The 20,992-nt window shown below is 54.5% G+C and overlaps 1 protein-coding gene across 5 annotated transcripts; it reads right to left on the minus strand.

Annotated features, from left to right (window-relative positions):
- Positions 1–1,651: 1,651 nt before the first annotated feature.
- On the minus strand, positions 1,652–20,992 carry PHF19 (PHD finger protein 19). 5 transcript variants are annotated; one of them, XM_019648234.1, is made up of 15 exons: positions 20,864–20,986; positions 18,207–18,407; positions 17,596–17,677; positions 14,946–15,041; positions 14,360–14,460; positions 13,753–13,901; positions 12,047–12,142; positions 11,233–11,301; positions 10,916–11,036; positions 9,370–9,437; positions 7,950–8,111; positions 7,258–7,345; positions 6,430–6,515; positions 5,349–5,444; positions 1,652–4,160 (listed from the first exon to the last, which is right to left on the minus strand). In XM_019648234.1, exons 2-15 carry the CDS (start codon positions 18,390–18,392, stop codon positions 3,818–3,820), a joined length of 1,743 nt encoding a protein of 580 aa, XP_019503779.1. In that variant the 5' UTR covers positions 18,393–18,407; positions 20,864–20,986; the 3' UTR covers positions 1,652–3,817. The 5 variants fall into 5 exon arrangements, with proteins under 5 accessions (XP_019503779.1, XP_019503780.1, XP_019503778.1 ...); XM_019648235.1 differs by lacking the exon at positions 20,864–20,986 and adding an exon at positions 19,729–20,462; XM_019648233.1 differs by lacking the exon at positions 20,864–20,986 and adding an exon at positions 18,897–19,088.

Consider the following 20,992-nt stretch of genomic DNA (forward strand, 5'->3'; position numbering starts at 1 on the left):
ATGCCTTCCCAGCTTTTCTCTGGAAACAGATGTTTCTTGAATCTGGAATCCCCCAAAAAATCAGTTGAGGAAATAAGAAAAAGTATTAGAATTATCTGTGAATACTAAAGCTTAAAAGCATAGAGATGTTAACTGGTTTGAAGGAGTCCATCTTCATCAAATGAAAAACAAGAGCAAGAAACACTAACATGTGAAGTTGAAGGTTAGGAGAACTGGGACAGAAGCATGCAGGACAGAAATGGTCTTGCAGTGGCCCTGTCTGCTGCAAACCGTGAATTATTCTTGCAAATAAAATAAGTTTATTATATACATATTATACATTATACAAATCCTATGAGCTGTGTTCCAAGAAATAAGCTTTGGAAGCAAAATAAATTCTTAATTTGGCAGTTTTGACGTGTGACTCTTACACTGTTAACCTTGCTAGGATATGTGAATGTTATGCTATTTGCATGCTATCCAGCATCTTCCAGTGTTTAAGTATTCCCTCTAGGCTTCAGTTCTTTGTAAATATAATACAACTAAATTTAATAATGAAGAAGTGTGAAGAGTGTTTAAAGTATTTTAAGAATAGCTTAATGGTTTGGGGAATTTCTGAGAATTCTAATTTCTTGCTCCTAAATTCCAAAGCTAAGTACCAGTTGTAGATTTGTAAACACTAACCTAGACCAGAACAAACCAGGCCCTCCCCAGCCTGGGGGGGACAGCTGACTTCAGGAGGCACTATTTAGCTGCTCACTGTAGAGCTTATACTACAAGCCAGGTCTTTTCACCCCTCTTACCATTCACTTTCACTATATTGATTTCAGCTCAAAGAATGACACACACACACACACACACACACACACACACACACACACACACACACACACACACACACACACCTCTCCAATTGTGGTTTTGTTCACACACACACACACACCTCCAATTGTGGTTTTGTTCCAAGGGCAGTTAAAGGTTGAAACCAAAAGATAGCAAAAAGGGGGGAGCCATCGTTAGTGATGTTTTTTAAGGGCAGACATGAACATTTAGGGGATTAACAGGTACACTTCACTCCTGAAACTACAGAATTCAGTTAAACCCTTGGCCTTCACCTCCCTATAGCTGACTTTACTCCTTTGCTTCTGTTTTTCTCTCTCCAAACTTGCCCACACGTAGAGAATTTAAGTAATAACCCATCACATTTACATGTGAAAGGGAAACTGAATTCAGCAGTGATTATCTCTGGCATAGGAAGGGTAAGGACACGGAATCGAGACTTGGACCCGAGCGGTGCAGGTTCCGATGCGCAGAGCGAGTCCCAGGGCTGTGCACCTGTGCTGACGCACCTTACCAGGGCCAATTCCTCAGTTCATTTCCCATCTCTCACTCCTCTGTGGCCCTCAGCTAGTATTTTTTGCCCCAATGGGTCAGGTACTCACAGTAGAAAAAAGGCTCCACATCCTCTTGGTGGTAAGGAAGGGTGAGAGTATTGGTGGGCAGTGGCAGGGTGCCAGAGAGGATGGGGACCCACCATTCCTCCTCAATCCCCAGGGAACCAAGACCAGAAACCAGAGCCAAGTGATTCCTCCTCCTACCCCACTGCTTATGGTTCACTAGGGGGAAGATAGGCAACTCTTCATTCAGACGGAGCTTTTAAATTGTAAACCAGACACATTAATTATAACTTTAATATAACAAATGTTATTAAGCAGCAATTCAAACCATAAATCTTCTTGAAGGTGCACAGGATTATTACAAGGTCGGTTGGCAGTGATGCAGGTATTATCTGGTATGAATGGAATGTTGGGGTGCCTAGTCAGGGTGACCTTGCTAGGCCTTATGCTGACTTCCCAAATGGGAAGACACCCCAACCTCCTTCCCCCTCTTCCAGCCCAGGGCCTCCCTGGAGCCCAAGTGGAGAAGGTGCAGGTGCACTGTGCCAGTCCTTGCTCACCCTGGGCTTTGTCAGGGGCCCGGAAAGCAGGCCCAGGAGGTTGCTGTGCTCTCGGAAGCCAGGCTGGAAGCCACAGGCTGGACCCCAGGTCCCTGGCCCCTGCTGGGCTGGGGGCTGCCTTCTCAGCTCCCCTTCCACCTGGCCCCAGCGGAGCTTCAGTGGCAGCAGCTGTGGAGCTGAGAAGGAGAGACAGACTGCCCGTGTGAGCCGTGCCGGGAAGCAGAGAACGGAGAGCGCTGTGTGCAGGAAGTGAGGTCCCATTTGAAAGGCACTATAGGAGCTGAGGCTTAAGGCAAGGGGCATCTGAACTGTCACAGGAACCCCGAGGGCTCCCAGGTGGGGCGGGGGTCAGCCTAGTAATGGGAAAACCAGCTCCTCGGGCCTGCTGGCCCACTGCCGTCCCCTCCCTGTTCGCCCACCTTCACCTTGCAACTGCCAAGTGCGAGGCCCCAGCAGCAGTTGGCAGGGCTGGTCCCCACCTGGTGCAAACCCCTCCCCCTAGTCAAGGCACTTCTTTCCTTTTTCCAATCAAGTGAGTAAGTTTCTGTTATCTCTGGAAGCAGCAAAAATGAGGGCTTCCTGTCCCCTCCCGTTTTCTGACTTCCCTCCAGATGGGTATGAGTTTTAATGTTGGTTCTTAGAATTCTGTGTATACTCCCACCGACAAAGGCTTCCCTTTAAGGGGACTGAAGGACACAGGTCCTTTAAAATTCCTGACCTGTCCCCAAAAGTGATTGTCAGTTTCAGGGTGGGGGCAGGGGATAAGGAAGAGGATCAGGAGGTAAGTCCCCTGTGCTTCCCTGTGAGGTCAAAGCTGGTTCGCGGGCTGAGAGAAGGGGGCAGGAGCTGGACTTTCACATTCAGTTGCAGCACACGGTCCCCGGAAGAGGGCCAGGAGCGGGCGCCAGGGGGCACTGGAGGGGAGCTGTGACTGTGCGCAGCGCGCACCTGGAGGCCGGCGCCAAATGTCTGTGCCTGGAGGGTGACAGCACATGTGGAGAGAAGCTTTTGTGTGAGGGAATGTTGTTCCCTGCGTGTGTGGTGGTCTGGGGATGGGAGGCACAGGAACCTTTTCTCCACTGCTTTCAGGTTTTCAAGGGCACCTCTATCCCAGCAAGGCCAGGCCCAGCTCCGTGATAACTAAGAGGGGATGTGGCCAAGGAAAGGAAAACTTCTGGGACCTCAGCAGCTGACGCCGCAGCCTTAGTCATTGGGCTCTGGTGCTGGTACCTTCTGAGGCAGGGACCCAGCCTCTGCACTCCTCAGACCCTGAGTCCCAGAGCCTCTGCCTCCAGCTTTCACAGGCACTCTCCTACCCTCACCACCTTCTCCCGGGGCAGGGGGAGCGGCAGGGAAGCGGGAGAGGAAGCTCAGAGGGCTCCTCTCATCCATCTTCACTCATTCTGCAAGGTTCCTGTTCTCGTAACACTGTCCCTGGGAGGACTGGCTGCCCCATGAGTCAGGTGTGAGGGAAAACCAGTGGAGGGGCAGCGTGCACGTGGTGGGCGTCTCAACACACATCCCAAAGGAGTGAAAGAGGTAAGGCACGCAAAATGGGGACAAAGAGAAAGATGTAGGCCTCAGGAAAAGGGCCCCGAGCCAGGAACAGACGAGCAGTTTGAGAAAGCGTGGAGTGTGTGGGGACACTGAGAAATAGCCAGTGGGACCTTAGAGACACAGGCAGAGGGGACATGGGCCTGAGGATGCCGGAGGGCAGAATGGGCACAGCACAGAGGCACAGACCTTGACCCCCCGGAAGGCAGGCAGGAAGGGCCTGTTGCCAGGCACTTGCAGCTGTCTTACTTCCCTCCCCCAGGCCACCCTGAAGAGAACCAGCTGTCTCTCCTTTGCTTTCCAGGGCTCCTGGCATCCCGAGGGCAGTCAGTAAGGGGTGGTCCCTTCCCACTCGACCAGGTACTGAACCTTGCCCTCGGGCGTGACCCTCCGAGCCAGCACCTGGTACTTCTCCCCACAGGCCAACCGCCCAGCCGCGCCAAAGTAGTTAGTGATGGAGGACTTGAGGTGGGACAAGGACGAGTCATCTTCACTGATGCTCTCAAACGTGTGGCTGTCGATGCCCTCGTCTGGCCGCTCGGGGCCCCAAGCCCCCTCCGCACTGCTGTCCGAGGGGCAGCGTCTGCCCAGCTCGGCTGCCCGCTGCTTTGCCTGCAGTGGCACGTACGCTTTGGCTGCCAGCTTCCTCTTTCGACTGCCCACTGTCCGTCTATATCAGGAAGGGAAGTGGAAGGTGGGAATGAAATGGAAAAGTCCTCACAAGTTCCTCTCTGAGCCCTGCCCTGGGCACCAGGCGCTGGGCCGGGCCCCGGGCATGGCTTATCTCAGGGGCTCCTCACAACAGTCCTGGGAGGAGACAAACTGGCTCCTGACAAGAAACTACCAGCTGGGGAGTGACAGCCGGGATTCCAACCTGCATGTGTCCCAGCTCCAAAGCACACGTTCTATGGTTAGAATCTCTGCCCTGCCCAAGTCCAGGGGCGGCAACATCTGTGCCCCCTGAAGTCGGGCCATGCAGAGGCCCTGCGAACACTGCCTTGTCCCATCTGGACACGTGTAGCTACATGAGCCAAGTTGGGGTAGGATGGCGGCTACGGAATGAAGTCCCTCATACCCCAAAGTCTGGCCTGGAGACAGACAGACATGCATGCACACGGTGGTAGAGAACTGGACACGCACATAAGAAGCACACATTCTCATGGACTCAAGCCAAACAGCTGGTGAGAACAAAGGAACAGGAAAAAATAAAATACACAGGCAATGGCAGGCAGAGATGTTTGTGGAGACGGAAAAAACACAAGTCTACTTTTGCAAGAGCCTCAAGCTGAAGCCCAGGGTTCAGAAGAGCTCATGTATGTGCTTTGCAGCACCCCCTCCCGATGCTGCTGTACCCTCAGCTAGGCCTCAGGGATTTTGGTCCCCTCTCCCAGGCCCTACACCCTGCAGGAGGCCATGTCCCCCTCCATCAGGCTTCCAAAACGATGGCTCTCTTCCTTAGAGACCTGAAGACAGACACCAGATTCAGGTAACCAAGAACTAGGCTTTTGGGGACCCTGAAGGCAGAGGCACAGACATGCAATATCATGGCACGCAGAGGCCAAGAGCCCCAGAAAGAAAGAACTTCTGGTTGCACGACCCCTGAACTGGAAGTGCCCAGCGAGAAGTGTCACACAAGCTTGTGCAGCAGGCAGAGAGGAGCGACCTGAAGGAATGTCCATACTCCGTGCCGTGTGAACCCCATGACTTAGACCAGAGGGTCCCAGACTCACAACTGCGGAAGGCCAGGTCCCTCAGCCCAAGACTCATGACGGAATGAGCCCCACGTCAGTCACAGGAGTGGGAGGGGGTGGGGGCGTGGGGGCATCCAAACTTGGATCCGGACCACCAGGAAGCTTACCTGGAGTCGTAGGAGAGGCTGGTGGAGGCAGAGCCAGACGTGCTGGCGGCATCTGTGGAGTCCACATCTGAGAAGAAGGTCTGGCCTGAGCTGGCACTGAGGGAGGAGAGGGTGAGCCTGCCGTCAGCCCTCAGCGCCCCTTGGGACGTCTCCACACGCATCCGTCATCCCTGCAGAGGCCCGTCTTCCCACTGCTGAGCTCCCTGCCACCCCACCTGCAGGGACCACCTCCTCTCTGTCCATGTTCCACCTTCCCAGACGTCAAAGTTCCAGGAGTCAAGAAAGCCGTCCCCGACCCCCCTCCCCTGGAGGCGATACACGCCTTGTGGCAGTAAGTCAAGACAATTAATGAGCATGATCCCAGACACTTGTGCAACACTTTCCAGGCCCCAAGTGCTTTCACGTACAACATCTTGTTTGAGTCTTCTAACCACCGTGCAAAAACAGGTGAGGAGGCGCAGAGGTTAAAGAGTTTAGTTACACAGCTGGCCACTGGTGAGCGGGGGCTGGAGCCCAGTCCTGCCCGCCTGCGGCCCTGGCTCCCTCCCGCCTACAGGAAAGCACTGAATGGCCCAGTAATTTCAGAGGTGACGGAATATGCAGGCCCTCTCCTTGGGTAGATACTAAGCACAGGGTGCTGTCAGAATACACAGGAAGCGTCCAAGGCAGCCAAGGAAGGGTTAGTGAGGGCTTCGTGGAGGACTGTGATCGTGGGATACCCGCGGCAGTTTTGGTATAAGGTGTGGGCCGGGAGAAGGGGGAGAGGGATGGGAAGGTGGGGAGGGCCTGGGCAAGGCAGGCCTGGAATGCTGCTCTGCGGAGGAGTCCAGGGGAGCCCCGGAGACCACGGCAGGGGGGTGCTATGCTGAAAGCTCCCAAGTAGAGACCCTTCAGGCAGCCTTCTGCAATATGGACCCTGTTAACTAGAATGACCCCGAGGGAGCCCCCACTCCCTCGAAAGGCTTTCTGCTTTGCCCTGTCCAGAGCCTGCCTTCACTGCTGGGGGAATGGAGGTGGTCTCCCCAGTTGGTTCCATCCTGGTCCTCAGAGCAGACCTCTCTGCTGCGTCTCTCACTGTTACCTCTTTAAACTCTGAATTTCATCCAATGTGAAGTCAAATATGCTGGCCAGGTGGTGGTTGGTGCTCCAGGCCGAGGTAAAGTCGCTCTGTGGACACAGAGGAAGGGGGTGGGGGGTGGTCAGTGAGCCTCAGCTCTTCTCCCCGCTGAGGGCCACACAGGCTGCCAGGGCCTCTGCGGGCTGGGCCCTCCTGAGGGTAAGACCTGTCACTTCCTCCTTGCTCCCAATCCTGACATGGGGCCAAGTCGTATCCGCTCTAGTCCTGGCTGTCTCTAGCTGTCTGTATGACCTGCCCGTGTCTGGGTCTCAAGTTACATCTCAGCTACCACGCTTCACTCTTTGAGGTGTCAGGAAGTGCAGCCACAATGAAATGACGGTTGTGAAAGTGCGCTGTAAACTGTCATGCGCTGGGGAGATGGGAGGCATTGCTAATACTGCTGCCCAGAGGGAGGGCTTCAGTGAGGCTGCAGGGCTGCTGGAGGAGGGGGCCCTGGAGTCCTGCTTCTTGGCTGGGCTCTGCCACTGCCAGAGCTGTGACCTCAGGAAAGTCACTGGCCCTCCATGGCCCTGAGTTTCCCCACCTGGAGAGTGGGGACAAGGATATTCCCTACCCTTGCCCCCCTTCAGGTTCTGGGGAGAACTTGGGGAGATAAAGGGGTGGCCTTGCAGTGCCTGGCTTTTCCTTGTTCAGCTGTGGTAGGAGCTGACTCCTCCTGAACGGGAGGTGGGTGAGTCCCCTGGGCCTGGGGGACTTGTTTTCTGCACAGGAATCCCTAATACATGCTGACCCTGCGTGTGAAAGTGGAGAGTAAGAAAACAAGAAACTAACACTGGGAATAGCATCTTCCAGCAAAAACTTTGATCTTTTTCTTCTATAAACTCGCCTTTTCTGCTGCTGGAATTCGTGAGGCAACAAACTGTGGAGACAGAAAAAGGAGAGGGTGGCCCGGTCAGAGCCTGAAGGCTGAGGAGGTGGCCCAGAGGGAGGAGGGGCAGGGGCAGGGTTGGGGTCACAGCCGCTGGGGTGGGGACAGCTTCTTCACAAGGAGACCTCGGGAGAAAGGAGAGCCTTCTGGGGTGCAGGTGCAGGAAGGTGTGGCGGGGGCATGGTGGGCGGAAAAGAGAGAAGTGCCTCTCCAGGCACATCATCCAGACGCTCCGCCCTCCCACGCCCAGGCTGAGGGGGCTCGGCTCAGCCAGGACAGCTAGGGACCCCTGATGCTCTGACTTCCCCTTCACCTCTGCCTAAGCCCTCCTTCAGCGAGACTGGGTCCCACAAGCAAGCAAGGCAATCGGGGCTGTGGGAGAAGGAGTCGGGGTGCAGGACGAAGCCCCGGCTCAGCCACTAACGGGCCTCTCAGGGGGCCTCCAGCTGGGACTCCTGGGTGTGGGTCCTCCCCGCTTGCCTGGATGCTAGCACACTCGCTGGGCCCACCGCGTAACCCGCCAGCTGGGGCTGAGGCTGGAGCTGAGGAGCTGAGCTGGGCTGCAGCCCTGGTCCCTGGGTCCCCGGGCACTGACCCAGGCTTGCTCTTTCCTCTCCTGCGCAGCTCAGCGGAGGCGCCGTTTTCGGCGGGCACCAGGCCCTTGTCAGGCAGAAGCCGTCCTGGTGGGTTGGGCGGGACGCGGATGCGCAGGCGGAAGATGCATTTTTTCTTCTTGATCTCCTTGCCACAGAGGAACCTGCAGGGTGGGCAGAGGGAGGAGAGAGTTCGCGAGTCTGTCCGTCCATCCTCCTGGGGAGCAGAGTCCAAGCGTTAAAACTACTCTCTCTGCCTCCCTGGACCCAGAGATAAAATCCAGAGCGGCCTGAGGCGACACCGATTCCTTCAAAGCCTGTGGAGTCTCAGGTGGTGGCTGAGGAGATGGCTGGTGCTTCCTCCCTGTCCTTCCCCTGCACGTGTGTGGTTCCCGCCGCTCCTCTCCCTTTTCTTCTCTGCCTCAACCAGCCCCAAAGCCACCTCCTACAGGAAGGCCTCCTCCGGCTCCCAAGGGACGCCACTCTGTTCTTTGCTCTCCCCAAGGAGACTGAAGGCACTTCCAGGCACTGCCCCCATTCCCCCAACACTGGCTGAGCCGCCAGGAAGCTGCAGAGGTGACTCAGACACAGCTGGGCTACCCTCGGGAGACTGTCCATGGGAGGACAGGAGGCCGCATGGATTCGAGAGCAGGGCCATGTCTGGCCCCAAACCATGAGAAGGTGGAAGACAGAGTGGGTCCGTCTGCCTAGAGGTGTCTGGAGAGGCTGCATAGACGCAGGGGCCACGTCTTATTCCTCACTGCGTCATCACACCTACACAGGGCTGACACAGAGCAGCAGTTCCATAAATAAGTTGTTGACAGAACAAACAAATGAAAGGGACTGAATTGCATCCCAGGCAAAGGGAAGAGTGTGAGCAAACAGGAAAGCCAAGGGCTCAGAACCACTGACACCCACAATAAACGAAGCAAAGGGACAGTGGCAGAAGGCGTGGCAGGGACTGCTCCTAGGAGGCCTTGAACGCTGTCGACCAGCCTGGGCATTCCCCGCAGTAGTAATGAGGGACCTATCAGCTGTGTGTTCTGAGAAGAACTCAAAGTCTGGGTGGGAAGCCACGGGCCATGTGGGCCACCTGAGAGGTGAGGAGTCGATCCCTCAGTGCCTGGCCCAGACCATAGGTGGCTGGGGCAGGAGGGGCCCTCCGAGGTCAGGGGTGCAGGCCCCTATGGAGCTGGGCCCAGAACCAAAATGTGTCATGCTGATGGCGTGCTCAGGGGAGGTGTCACAGAGGAGGTGGGTGCTCCCTGGATCTTGAAGGATGGGTATGATTTACATAGTCAGAGAAGGGGAGGGACAGCCAGACAGGGAGCACAGCTTGAGCAAAGGCTACGAGGCAGGAAGAACCTGTAGACTGAAATCCCACCTGCTGGGGCCCCGCAGCAGTCCCTTCCCCGCACGCACCTGCTTTTGTAACTGTTCAGCGCGTTGAGGAGATGCGGTCCTCGGTCCGTCACAGGGGTGCTGGTGAGCTGAGGGGAGCAGGCCAACAGGATGGTCAGACCCAAGCACATGGCCTCTGAGGAGGCCTCTGCCCCACCCCCTCCCTCTCCAGTCTCCCGACGCTTCTGAGTCCTCCATGTGAGGACCAGCGACTTATTCCATGACCTCTTCACCTCTCTGAGCTCCGTTCCCATCAGTAACTGGGGAGAGCAACTCCTGTGCTAAATGTAGCGAGGGCTTTAAAAATGTCCATGCCCTTGACCCAGTGATGACCCATGGGATCTACCATACAGACAGAAAAGGAAGCACAGACAGAGCTTTATGTACAGAAATGTTCGCTGCAGCACTGTTGCCAGGCTGGGCCAATGGGACAAGTGGGAGAGAAACTATATGACCAACAGGAAGGAAACAAGTCGAAACCAATGCAGCCATTAAAAATGGTTATGAAAACTCATGATATGGAAAAGCATTTATGATATAATATAAACTGGAAAAGAAGATGATTTAAATTGTATATACTACATCATCTAAAGCACATAAAAAGAAAAAATACACATAGAAGAGAGGATGGAAGGAAATGCACCTGTGCATTAATAGTTGTTTCTGGGTTGTGTGATTGTGGGAATATGGGTGCCTTTGTTTTTTTAAGTATACTTCCTTATATTTTTTAGTGCTTTAAAAGTTTTCTACCAGGAACATGTATTTTTTTGATAAGTTAGAAAAAAGTGTTATTTAAAAAAAATACCAGCTCTACTTATCTTTTTGGCTGTATAAGTATGTTTTTTTATGAATTATCAAACACTGTAAATGAAGGTGCTATTACATGAAAATCTTTTGCAAAGCGTAAGAGTTGCTTTTTTTTTTTTAAATCCCTGTCATATCAAAGAAGGATTTGGGGCAGTCAGCCTCACTCTAGACATGGTGGAGAGGATTCTAAGAGTGTCCAGGGGGAAAGCGGGCATGGCTCCGCCACGGAAGAGGTTGGGAAGGCCCTGGCTCCAGTTCCGGCTTAGCTCCAAAGCTGTGCTGACCACTGGCAAGTCATTCTCCACCTCTGATATCCTGAAAGTTGGGTTCGTCACTCCATAGATCCCAGGCTCCCAGTCCCCTGGTGCCCACTTTTGCTATTCAAAGTAGGACCAGGAGGGGGCAGGCTCACTTCACTTTGCATCCTGGCCAGGTAGTCTGGAGTGGGTCAAACATCTCTCTGCTCCAGTCAGACTCCATCCCTAGCTCCCTGCAGCTGAATTTGTGAGGCCCTAACCTGCTTACTGCCAAAACCTGGGTCAGGAAGCCCCTTACAAGGCATGAGCTCAGAGGCGTGGACTCAGGGATGCAGCAGTTCAAAGGCTCTGGGTCTCTGTCCCAGCTAGCAGCTGAGAGTGAGTGCGCAGACCTAGATCCCAGCCCTGCACTGTGTGGCCCCGGGCAAGCCTCTCTGGACCATGGTGACCCCGCTGTGGAAAGGACTCCTGCCACTCTGCCGTCGTCGCACGGTCCTGCGTACCTTGCCAAGCTGCAGGAGCTCCCAGTGGTGGTTGACAAAGGCCAAAATCTCCTCAAAGTCGAAGTACTTCTTCTTGCTCTGCACCCCCAGGTTGTAGAGGGCCAGGTGAACCACATCCACCCTGCGCAAGAGGGCAAGGAGATGGGGCCGGGGTGAGGCAGCAGCCAAGGCTGGAGCCTCCTGGGTCAGGGCTGAAGGGCAGGGCAAGGCTGGGGCCTGGCGGTTGGAAATGGAATTGTTCCTAGAGGGAGGGGGGAGGCGAAGAGCTGGGAGGGAGCTGGGGTGGGTGTGGGCCAAGCCCCGTCCTGTCCTCTCACCATCGCAGGGGCAGCCTCTCGATGTACTCTGGGCCCTGGTTACACACGGAGCAGAAGAATAGGTAGAACCTGGCGGTGGGTGGAGAGGGGGCCTGTGGTGGGAGGGGCTCTGACACCCCACCCTCACTCTCCACCTGCCCTCCCATGGTCAGCATTGTTCTCATTCCTAGGGCTGGTGGCCTCTAGTGGGGTAAGGACAGGGCAAGACAGGGACCAAGAAATACTCCCCCACCCCTTCTAACCACCACCTCAACCCATTTCCCAAGTGTCACTGCCCTGGAGTGTGGCTTTCAGAGAGAGTGAGCCCAACCACCCTGGGCTGCAGTGGTCACCCTTGCTCTCTCTCTCTCTCTCTCTCCCTCTCTCTCTCTCACACACACACACATACACACACAATCACAAACAACATAAGACATCAAGAAACACATAATATCTTGTTTGACACACACAAGCCTCCCATTTGAGCCCCATTGCTTAGAAGCTGGATCAACTCATTCATTTACCCAGTGGCTCCTACACCAACCCTGGGCAGGGGTGAGGCAGGGCCAGTGTCGCCCCCCGCTTCTCCAGATACTTAAAAGAGACGGGGGCTTAGGGGAGGTCAGGCTTTGCCTAAGGTCCCCCACAAGTCATTGGCAACTGGGGATGTGGTCTGGAATGTTCCTCCATGGGAAGACTTCCCGTAGACAGGTGTACCCTCTCACAGACCCCCCACTTGACAAGGACCTGGCGGGCGGTCTGAAGGAGTCGCCTGCTGCTGTCCCCTGTCCCCCATCTCACACCCAAGGCAGAGCCAGACCAGATGAGCACTTACCGGTCTCCGAACATCATGGGCTCATTGAGGCACTGGGTGCAGGCCTCGTGGAACCACTGCCGGCACTGGTAGCACTGCAGCATCCGCAGGTACCATCTGAAGAGACAAAGGAGCCAAGGTCACCTAGGCCCACGCTCCCAGCCAAGCGTGAATCTCAGCAGCCTTTCCCAACATTAGGGTAAGGGAGGAGAACTCAGTTACCGAGCACTTGGCTGTGCCAGGGACGGTTCTGGGAGCAGAGCATATGCTCTCTCATTTGATCTCAGGATGGGCCACGATCCCCATTTTACAGATGAGTCAGAGGTTAAATGGCTTGCTCAAGGTTACTCAGGAAGCAAGTGGTGGAGGGTGCTTCAAATCCTGGCATCCCTCACATTAAAGCTGGTGATCTTCCACCATAGCACACTGTAGCCCCCATATCTGGACTGTGTCCCCCACATGGCTTCCCAAACACCACTGACAAGGAAGGGTTTGCCCAGGAGACCTCATAGGAGAACAGCGGCTCCTGTAACCAACATGGGCAGCACTACGTCTGGTTTTTCTCACCTGGTACTGTATTTACCCTATCATGGCCATGCAACGACGACTCACTGAATATAAACATAGAGCAAAACGCGTTTCCTTAATTGCAGTCAATGCTTTGTTCACATCTTTCAGGAGTGGTCCATGGACCACTGGCATCAGAGTCACCTGGGGTCCAGGTTAAAATGCAGACTCCTTGGACCACTTCAAGCCTATTCAACCTTTGGGGGAAGCCCAAGGAGATGATTTTTAATAATCACTCTGGGCCACTGCCTTCATGCTGTAAGCATTTCTCTCTGTTATCCTACAGGCCTTTCAACACCCAGGGAAGTTGATGGGGCCGAGGTTATTAATCTCACTTGAGAGATGAAAGAATTCAAGTGAGCGATTTGCCCAAATTAGCCAGGGTGGCTGAACGCACAGCCTCCAGACTCCCAGTGCTTGTCAACAAAGCTCGGGGCTAAGATTAGGACTTCAAGGTGTCGTGTAGGCTGAATTTCCTGAGGGCAGAGATCCCACCTGTTACTTCTGTGGCGGCAGTCAGGCCAGGGAGCAGGCTCAACTACCCTGGCTACATGGAGGCCCAGGCCACAAGGAAGAGTCAGGCGAAAACTCCTGCCCTACAGCCAGGACAAGAATCCCCTCCGCAGTATCCCCAATGTACGACCCCCACTCCCTGCCTGCACACCTCCGAGAGAAGGATCTGAATATCTCACCAGCTCTGACAATGGAAAGGTTGGTCTAACTTCTGTTCACCCCCAGTAACAGCTCACATTTAAGTGCTCACCCAGTGCCAGGCACTGTGAAACCCTTTAGGTCAATTATCTGATTCAGGCTCTACTCACAACTAGCATTAACAGGAAACTATTACGAAAACTGAGGCTCAGGGGCTGCACAGCTGTAAGGGGCTGGGAGAATTGGGACACTGGGGCCCGGCTCTTAACCTTCAATACTTCCTTCTTTTCCACTAATGCCCCAGGAGAACACCTCCACCTTCAACGGCCCGCTTTGGGAGAGCTAGCCTCGCCACCTTGAGCCCCGACCTCGGGTCTTATCCTTAATATTCAGGCTCTTCCCTCGAGCCACGCCCCCTGGGGCTCTGTGGCCGCGGCCCCGCCCCCGGGGCCTGACACTCTCGGGTGGCCCCCGTTGGGCCCGCCCTGACCCTGACCCTGCCTCCTTACTCTCCGGGCCCGCCGCAGTAGCAGTAGCATTGCTGCTGGTTGGTGCGGTGGGGCGAGTCCCACTCGAGCTCCTCCGGCTGGTAGGACAGCACCATCTTCACAGCCTGCAGCGTCCTGGCGATGGCACCCTTCTTCAGCGCACCGCCTTTCTGTGGGAGATGAGGGGTCCCGGTTGGGCCACAAGGGACATACCCATTAGGGTGATCCTCAGATTTTCCAACGTAGTCAGATGCAAGGAGCTTTTTCTCACCAATCCCAATCCATCCTCTCTATCCCAGAAGGATCTCCATTAATAGTAATAAGCACAATAAAGACAATAACCAATGAGTGTGGGCACATACATGGTTTCTTTTCATGTTAAGGCTCCATTTATTCGGGGCCTCCTACTCCTGACACCACATCGGTATACATTTTACAGCTAAGGAAACTGAGGCTCAGGGAGGCTAAGGGACCTGGCCAAGGACATACAGCTGGTAAGTGGCAGCAGCGCTGTCTGCCTCCAAAGCCCTGGCTCTGTGACCAGGAGTCAGGCCTGAGCCCAGGGAGTCACTGGGCTTCGCACTGGAGGGGGGGAAAAGGCAGGGACTAGAAGCATGGGGGGGCTCACCCGCACAGCCAGCGCGAAGATGCAGCGTCGGCAGAACCAAGGTGTGAGCAGGGGCCGGTCGGCACTGCCTGCTATGGGGATGTGGCACTGCTGGTGGTAACCTAGGCAGAGGAGGGGAGGTGGGTGCCCACAAGGACGCAGTGGCCCAAGGCCAGTCAGCCCAAAGGCGGCTGGGCTGGGGAGGGCTGTAGCAAGTCCTAGGAGCTGTGTGCCTGCCAGCTGCCAGGGGACTGGCTGGCCATTCTCACCAAGGCAGCCAAGTTGGAGTCCAAGCAGGTGAGTAAACGACAGCCTGGACCCCAGTGGGGGACGCCCCAAGGCCTGGCTTCAGCCTCTGTGCCCCATCTCTCCCACCCATCCTCTCCACCCAAGGGAGCTCCAAACTGCATAACTTGTCTCACTTTCCAGAAGCCCCAGCTCTCCCCAAGGGTCATCTCTCTGGGCCCTCACTCCCAGAGACTGGCCCCTGTCACTCTGGAGCGCCAAGGGAAACAGGAAGCCAGCTAAGGCCCCAACAGTCTGAGGAAGTGCCTGCCAGGGGCCAGCCAGGGGATCGGGCCCTCTGTGTCCTGCTCATCACACTCACCCAGGCCACACTTCCCACAGATGAGGATCTCATTCAATGGCCCTGATGTCTTCCCCAGACAGATGTTACACTTGGGTTCCTCCCCTGGAACACCAGCTGAAAGAGAGAGAGGGGCCCTCTGGGTCAGGTCTGGCTGGCGGGAATTAGATGAGTTTTAAAATCACTTTCCAGGTGCTGAGCCTCTGCATGCTGGGCCTAGCGCTGGGCCCCATATGGCAACACACTGACTCTCCCCAACACTCTGAGGTCCGAGGTGTCTACTGTCATTACCCCCTTCTAAAGATGAGTGAATTGAGGCTCAGAGAGGTTAAGTCCCTTGCTCAGCTAGGAAGCAGGAGAGGTGAGATTCGAACCCATAGCTGTTTGACATCAAATCCTTTGTTCTTTTGACCATGTCGTGCTGCCTCTCCTGCCTAGTTTAACTTGATTTGTTAAACAGTTTTTTGGGGGGTTTTTTGTTTTGTTTTTTTTGTGGGGTTTTTTAAAAAAGTTTTTTATGTTAAATAATTTTTAAAATTTTTATTATGGAATAATAATAGACAGAATGCTATAATGGAACTCTATGTTCTCATCAACAATTATAAACTCATGCCCAGTCTTGTTTTGACAACACTCCCATCCACTTCCCCCTCCTGTATTATTTTGGATCAAGTCTCAGACACCCAATCATTTCCATAAATATTTCAGTATGTATCTCTGAATGATTAGGACTCTCTCTCTTTTTATTTTTTTTTAAAAAGAGAAAAACCACAACTACAGTAACTTTATTATACCTAAAAATTAAAAATTTCTTAATATCATCAATAAATTCAGTTAGTATTCACATTTCCAACTGCCTCAAATAAAAATGTTGTGTTTGTTCAATTGCTTTAAAACTACAGGTTCCATCTTTTTTTTTTTTTCCTCTGCATTTTTTTTTATATTGTTGAAGAATAAACACGTGTTCAGGTATGAAAGATTTGGGTGGAAAAACTAAATACATGTTGGCTTGTGTTTCTGTCCTATTTCCCCTAGCAGACTGAAAGTTTTGCAAGAGCAGAAATGGGGTCTGTTCATCAATGTGTCCCCAGGACGTGTACAGTGTGTGTGTGGCACATAACATGCGCTGAAGACATGTTTGTTGAGTAAAGGCTCTCTTGCCTCTTATTCCTGAATATGCCCCCAGGAAGGCGGTGCCTGTAAGCCCTCGGTGGCTTAAGGAGTGATGGATCAAAATCTATGACGTGCTCAGCCTCAAGCTGTCACCTTGAGAGGCGCCAGAGGGGCTGCCATCGTGCCTGTGAGGAGCAGTTACCTGGCTGGGGAGCCAAGCCATTCCCCAGGTGAGCACTGCAGCAGTGCCGTGGTGCCTGGTACACAGTGAGCCTTCTACTCAAGGTCTGCTAAAGTGAACTGTCTTTACTCCTCTGCTGGTTTCTTACGCTTTCAATAAGAGGGTAACCAGGAGAGAAGAGCCTCATGTTTCTGGATCTTTATATAATAAATCGAGGTGAGAGGGGCTGGGAATAGAATCAGTCTGCATTGGCCACAACATCTTGGAGAAGAAGGCAGTGTGGAAGCTCTAATAACTGCCTGGGCTCTGTGGCCTTGACTTGGCAGGGTCCTTGAAATTGTCTCTAACAGTAACAAATTCTTTAGAAACTGCCCCTTTGTGACTCAATAGCACTGGACTAAGCATTTTACGTGGATTATCTCATTTAATCACCCTGTGAGGCCAGTACTTTCATCATCTCCTTTTTTTAGATGAAGAGACCGAGGGTCAGAGAGGTTATGTCACTTGCCCAAGAATACGCAGCTAGCAAGTAGCAGAGCTAGAACTTGGTCCAAGGAATATCTGACCTTCACACCTGCCTTTCCCCTCGTCCCACCACATCTATTCTCCTATTAGAGCACAAATGGCAAATAGGTTTCTTCTCTCATGGCAACTCTGATTGGCCAGTAGTGATTGCTGGGAGCTCCATGTTGAAAATATGAGTGCTGTGACTGATTATAGTGACGTCTGTTGTGTACACGGGAAGGGAAAATGGCGGCAAGAATGCCGGCAATTTGCCATCTCTGTAAGACAGTGTCAGCCTCCGAGGGCAGGGATGGTACCCAGCCCAGCTCCCTTTCGACCCTGAAAGCTGATCTGGCTCCATTGGGCATGTCCATCTTTACCTGGCCGGGCCCATCTCTGCTTTCCTGGTCTTTCCCCCATGGACAGAGCTGCCTCCACTAGCTTTTTTCACATGTGGATAGAGGATACTAAGCTCACATCTAGAGGTGACAATTCTGATGGCCTGGGCCTCTCCCTGTTCTTAGCCCAGAGTGACCCAGGGCTTTGTGCAGCAGGAGACGAAGCACAGCAAGGAGGCAGAGACAGGCCTGGGACCCACCCCTGCTCTCCTAGCACCTCCCACGCCTCTCTCTCCAACTGCCTGCCTCCCTCACGAGGTGTGAGTACTCAAGGGGAGGATGGATATCATAAGCGCCTATCCACGTGAACACACAACTGATAAAATGATAGGCTTTTCAGGTGGGGTTGGGGGTCCATGGACAAAGGTCAGATGCCAGGTGTAAAGAGACAGAAGGAGAAAAGGAAATATGGAGGTGGAGAAGGAGAGAGGACCCAGGGTGGGGCAGGGGTGCCCTAAACCTTAGGACCACTCACCATGCTGTATGTCCTTCCACAGGACCCAGTATTTGGAATTGTCTTCAAAAGTCACAAGGCAGCTCTGCTTTGAACTGCTGACCTGGGTCGGGCACAAAGAAGGAGGAACAACGTGAGAAAGCGGCTGGGGAACAGCTGGGGAACATGGTCTTCCTCTCCTATTTTTGTCCCCGCAGGGCACAGGGATTAATCAGACCCCCTCCTTGTGCTCCAGAAAGTAGAGCTTGGCCAGAAGGGGAAGGAGGATGGCAGCTCCTGGAGGTAGTGAGCACTCCGTCACCAGAGTTGTATCGTCAGGGACTGGGGGACAACAACGCGGTGGGAATGCTGAGGACAGAGCAAGCCAGACGGTCATCTATAGTCCTCTCCAATCTGATTCTTTTTTGTTTTGTAGCCTCACAGAGCATTTTTCTAAAGAACTGGTAGGGTGATATTGGCTCTAAGGATGGAACCTGCTAAAAGCTCCTTCCACGTTCTGCTTCTGAGCATGAGGGACAACAAGGGAATGTTCCAGCAATCCCCCATCCTCCATCACCAGTCTGAGGCCTGGGATAGAGGATGAGCAGAGAGATGCTGAGCCTGGGAACAGGGGCTAAGGAGGAAAGGTTTACCCTCTTGATCTTCCCGAGGTAATACAGTCCATCTGTCCACCGGCAAAGCACATACTGGCCTTCTGTCAGCTTGGACATCAGGTCTTTGAAATTGTTCTTGGCTTTTGCCAGGGCCCCCTTGTTGGGGAGGTGGCTGGTGGCACCATAGGAGTCCCGAGTCCCTGGGTCCAGAGCTCGATTCTCCATCGGTTTCCACTGACACTGGAAGAGAAAGAGAACTGGCTTTTTACTCCTTGCTTCAGGGGCGGGGGAAGGACGGGAACTACCATATATGTAACCTGTGCTATGTGCCAGGCACTTTTATTCTCCCACTGGATCCTCACGATAACCCTGTGAGGGAGACAGTATGATTCCCATTTTATAGGTAGGGAAACTGACGTTTGGCAAGGGGAAACGGCTAGCGGGTCCAAGGCAGAGCCATGGTTCATCATCAGGTGAGCTGATTCGAAGCCCTGCTCTCTTTCCCACCCACACCATGCTGCCTTCCACAGAGAACAAATCTCTCAGCCAACCACAGAGAAAAGTCTCCCTCCCCTGTGGCCTGAGCCGCACTCCCTGGCTTTGGAGCCTAAGGCTTTATCCATTAGGCTAACATACTCTGTGCTGTCTGAGTGGAGGGCCTTCTCCAGGAGAGCAGCTAGAAGTCTATACTCTCCACCCCTACCCTGAGAGCTGGCAGAGAAAACTCACCCAGAAAGGAAAACTCCTGGGTGGCTTGTGAACTGGTATAGACTTGGCCATCTGCGTCTTCTCTAATCCCCTTTTCTGTTCTCAATTAAGGGATGATTTAATGGAAACCAATGCTGGGACCTTTAAACTCACTTATGCTTTTACTCAGATGCAAATTTGCTCCAAGCAGTTGCCACCCTCTCTAAGCCAGTCTCTCACCAGCCTATAAAATGCACTGCTCCCCCACTGCTTTCACTCTTCCTGCTAGTGGTACTCCTGGAGTCCCCAGCCTCTTCCTGGCCAGTCCAGACACATGTCTCCAGGCCCCCCAGGGGAGGGAAACGTAGCACCCCCCCCTCCACCACCACCACCACCAGCATCTTAGATTCTCTATGATTTGCCACAGCGGGCCAACTTCAAGCACAGTGACTTCTGGCATCCTGCTGTCTTTTGCATTCCCTTGTCCTGGTCTGAGTTAGGGCCTCACCTTGCCTGGGGCATTCACTCATTCAATAACTGTTTCCTGAGGCCTGTGCTCACCTATGCTGGGTACCTGGCATGGGCAATGGTAGCACCAGTGACCAGTGCTAAACAGGCCACGCCCTGCTTTTCTGCCTCCCCAGCAGGCTCTTCCACAGAGCCACAGGTTCCCATCTTCTTCTTCCTCCCAGAAAACTTGAATGGCATTTGAAGCCCTCCCCGAGGTCCTCTACTCCCTTTCCTGGGCTCACCTGGCTCCATGCCCCCCCACACACTCTCCACTAAGCCAACCACTACCTCCCTGTGTTCCCTGCACCGGCTCCTCTGGTTCCCTCCCTCTGCCATGGCGCTGGGCACCAGGTGTGATGTCTACCTGTACACAGGAGGAGAGTCCCGTGTGTTATCCGTGTGAGGACGCGTGCACTCCTGTGAGACTGTGTTTGAGGTCTACAGCAGTTTGTCAGTGAGCATATGAAGCTAAATACAAGTGTGTGCATGTCAGGGACTCGCGGGCAGGCAGGGCGCTGCTAGGGTCTTGGCTCTCGGGACCGCGGCGCGGCCTCCCCCATCCGAATCGCGTCCCCATTCCTCTCTTTTCTCCAAGGCACAAGGCACAGGCACGGGGCAGGGTATACGGTCCGAATCCCTGCTTTCTCTCTGCCACCTGGCTCCCGGGCGCTGCGAGGTCCCCGCCCGCAGGGCCTGAGGCCCGGACCGCGGCAGGTTCACAAACTGACACTTCCTCTCCCGCCGCGCCGCTGGAAGCGGGCCGGGTCGCCGCGCCCCCACAGGCCTGGCTGGGGGCCCCCGGGTGGCGGCCCCCCAACCCGAGCCTCCATTCCCCCCCAGAGCGGGCCCCCGCGAGCTGTGATTGGCTAATTCAAACCCATCTGCAAAGAAATGCCTCTTTGCGGGTTCTCGTCGGCGTCCAGTTCAAATCCGCGGCACCGGGAGCCCGGGGCCGGGCGGGGGCAGGAAGCGAGGATGATTCATGCGCCGGGGCCTCTCCCAGGGCGGCCGTTGGCTTTTTTAAAAGGGTGTTCGGCGGTGGGGGGTGAGGGGGAGCGGGGGGAAAGCTTGCAGGAGGACCCCCTTCGGGTCCAGCGCTCCTCTCTTCCGTCGCTCTGACGCCGAGCTTCCCCCGTCCCCATTCTGCCGCTGCCTGACTTCGGACGTGAGCAAAATCCCAAACGCCCCCGTGGTCTCCACCACACCCCACCCCGCCTCCAGCAAGAAAAGTAAAGATTTGGGGCAAGGCAATAGCGACCTGTCACCCACGGACCCCCAAAGGCTCGGAGACCCCGGCTGGACTCCTGCCGCAGGCAATGGTCACCCCCCGCCCCCGCCGGTCCCCCAGGAGCACAGCTCCCTAGGACTCCACCCCCGCCCCCCGGAGTCATTCACACAGCCCAAGTTCAGGGAGATTGCAAAAGAGGGATGTGTGCAGTGAGGGAAGAGTGTGGCGGGGAGTCCCCGGCCCGGCCGGCCGCCTTCAGCGCTGAACTTACCGCGAGCCTGCGTGTCCGCCGGTCCCACTTGGAGTCTGGCCACCAGGCGCATCCGCGGAGGAGGCGGCTGCGCTCGGCCTGCGGCTGCCGGGCCGAGTGTCCGCCCGTGGGGCCGGGGTCGGGGTCTCG

The sequence above is a fragment of the Hipposideros armiger genome, unplaced genomic scaffold, assembly GCF_001890085.2.
Source record: "Hipposideros armiger isolate ML-2016 unplaced genomic scaffold, ASM189008v1 scaffold_123, whole genome shotgun sequence".
Lineage (NCBI taxonomy): Eukaryota > Metazoa > Chordata > Mammalia > Chiroptera > Hipposideridae > Hipposideros > Hipposideros armiger.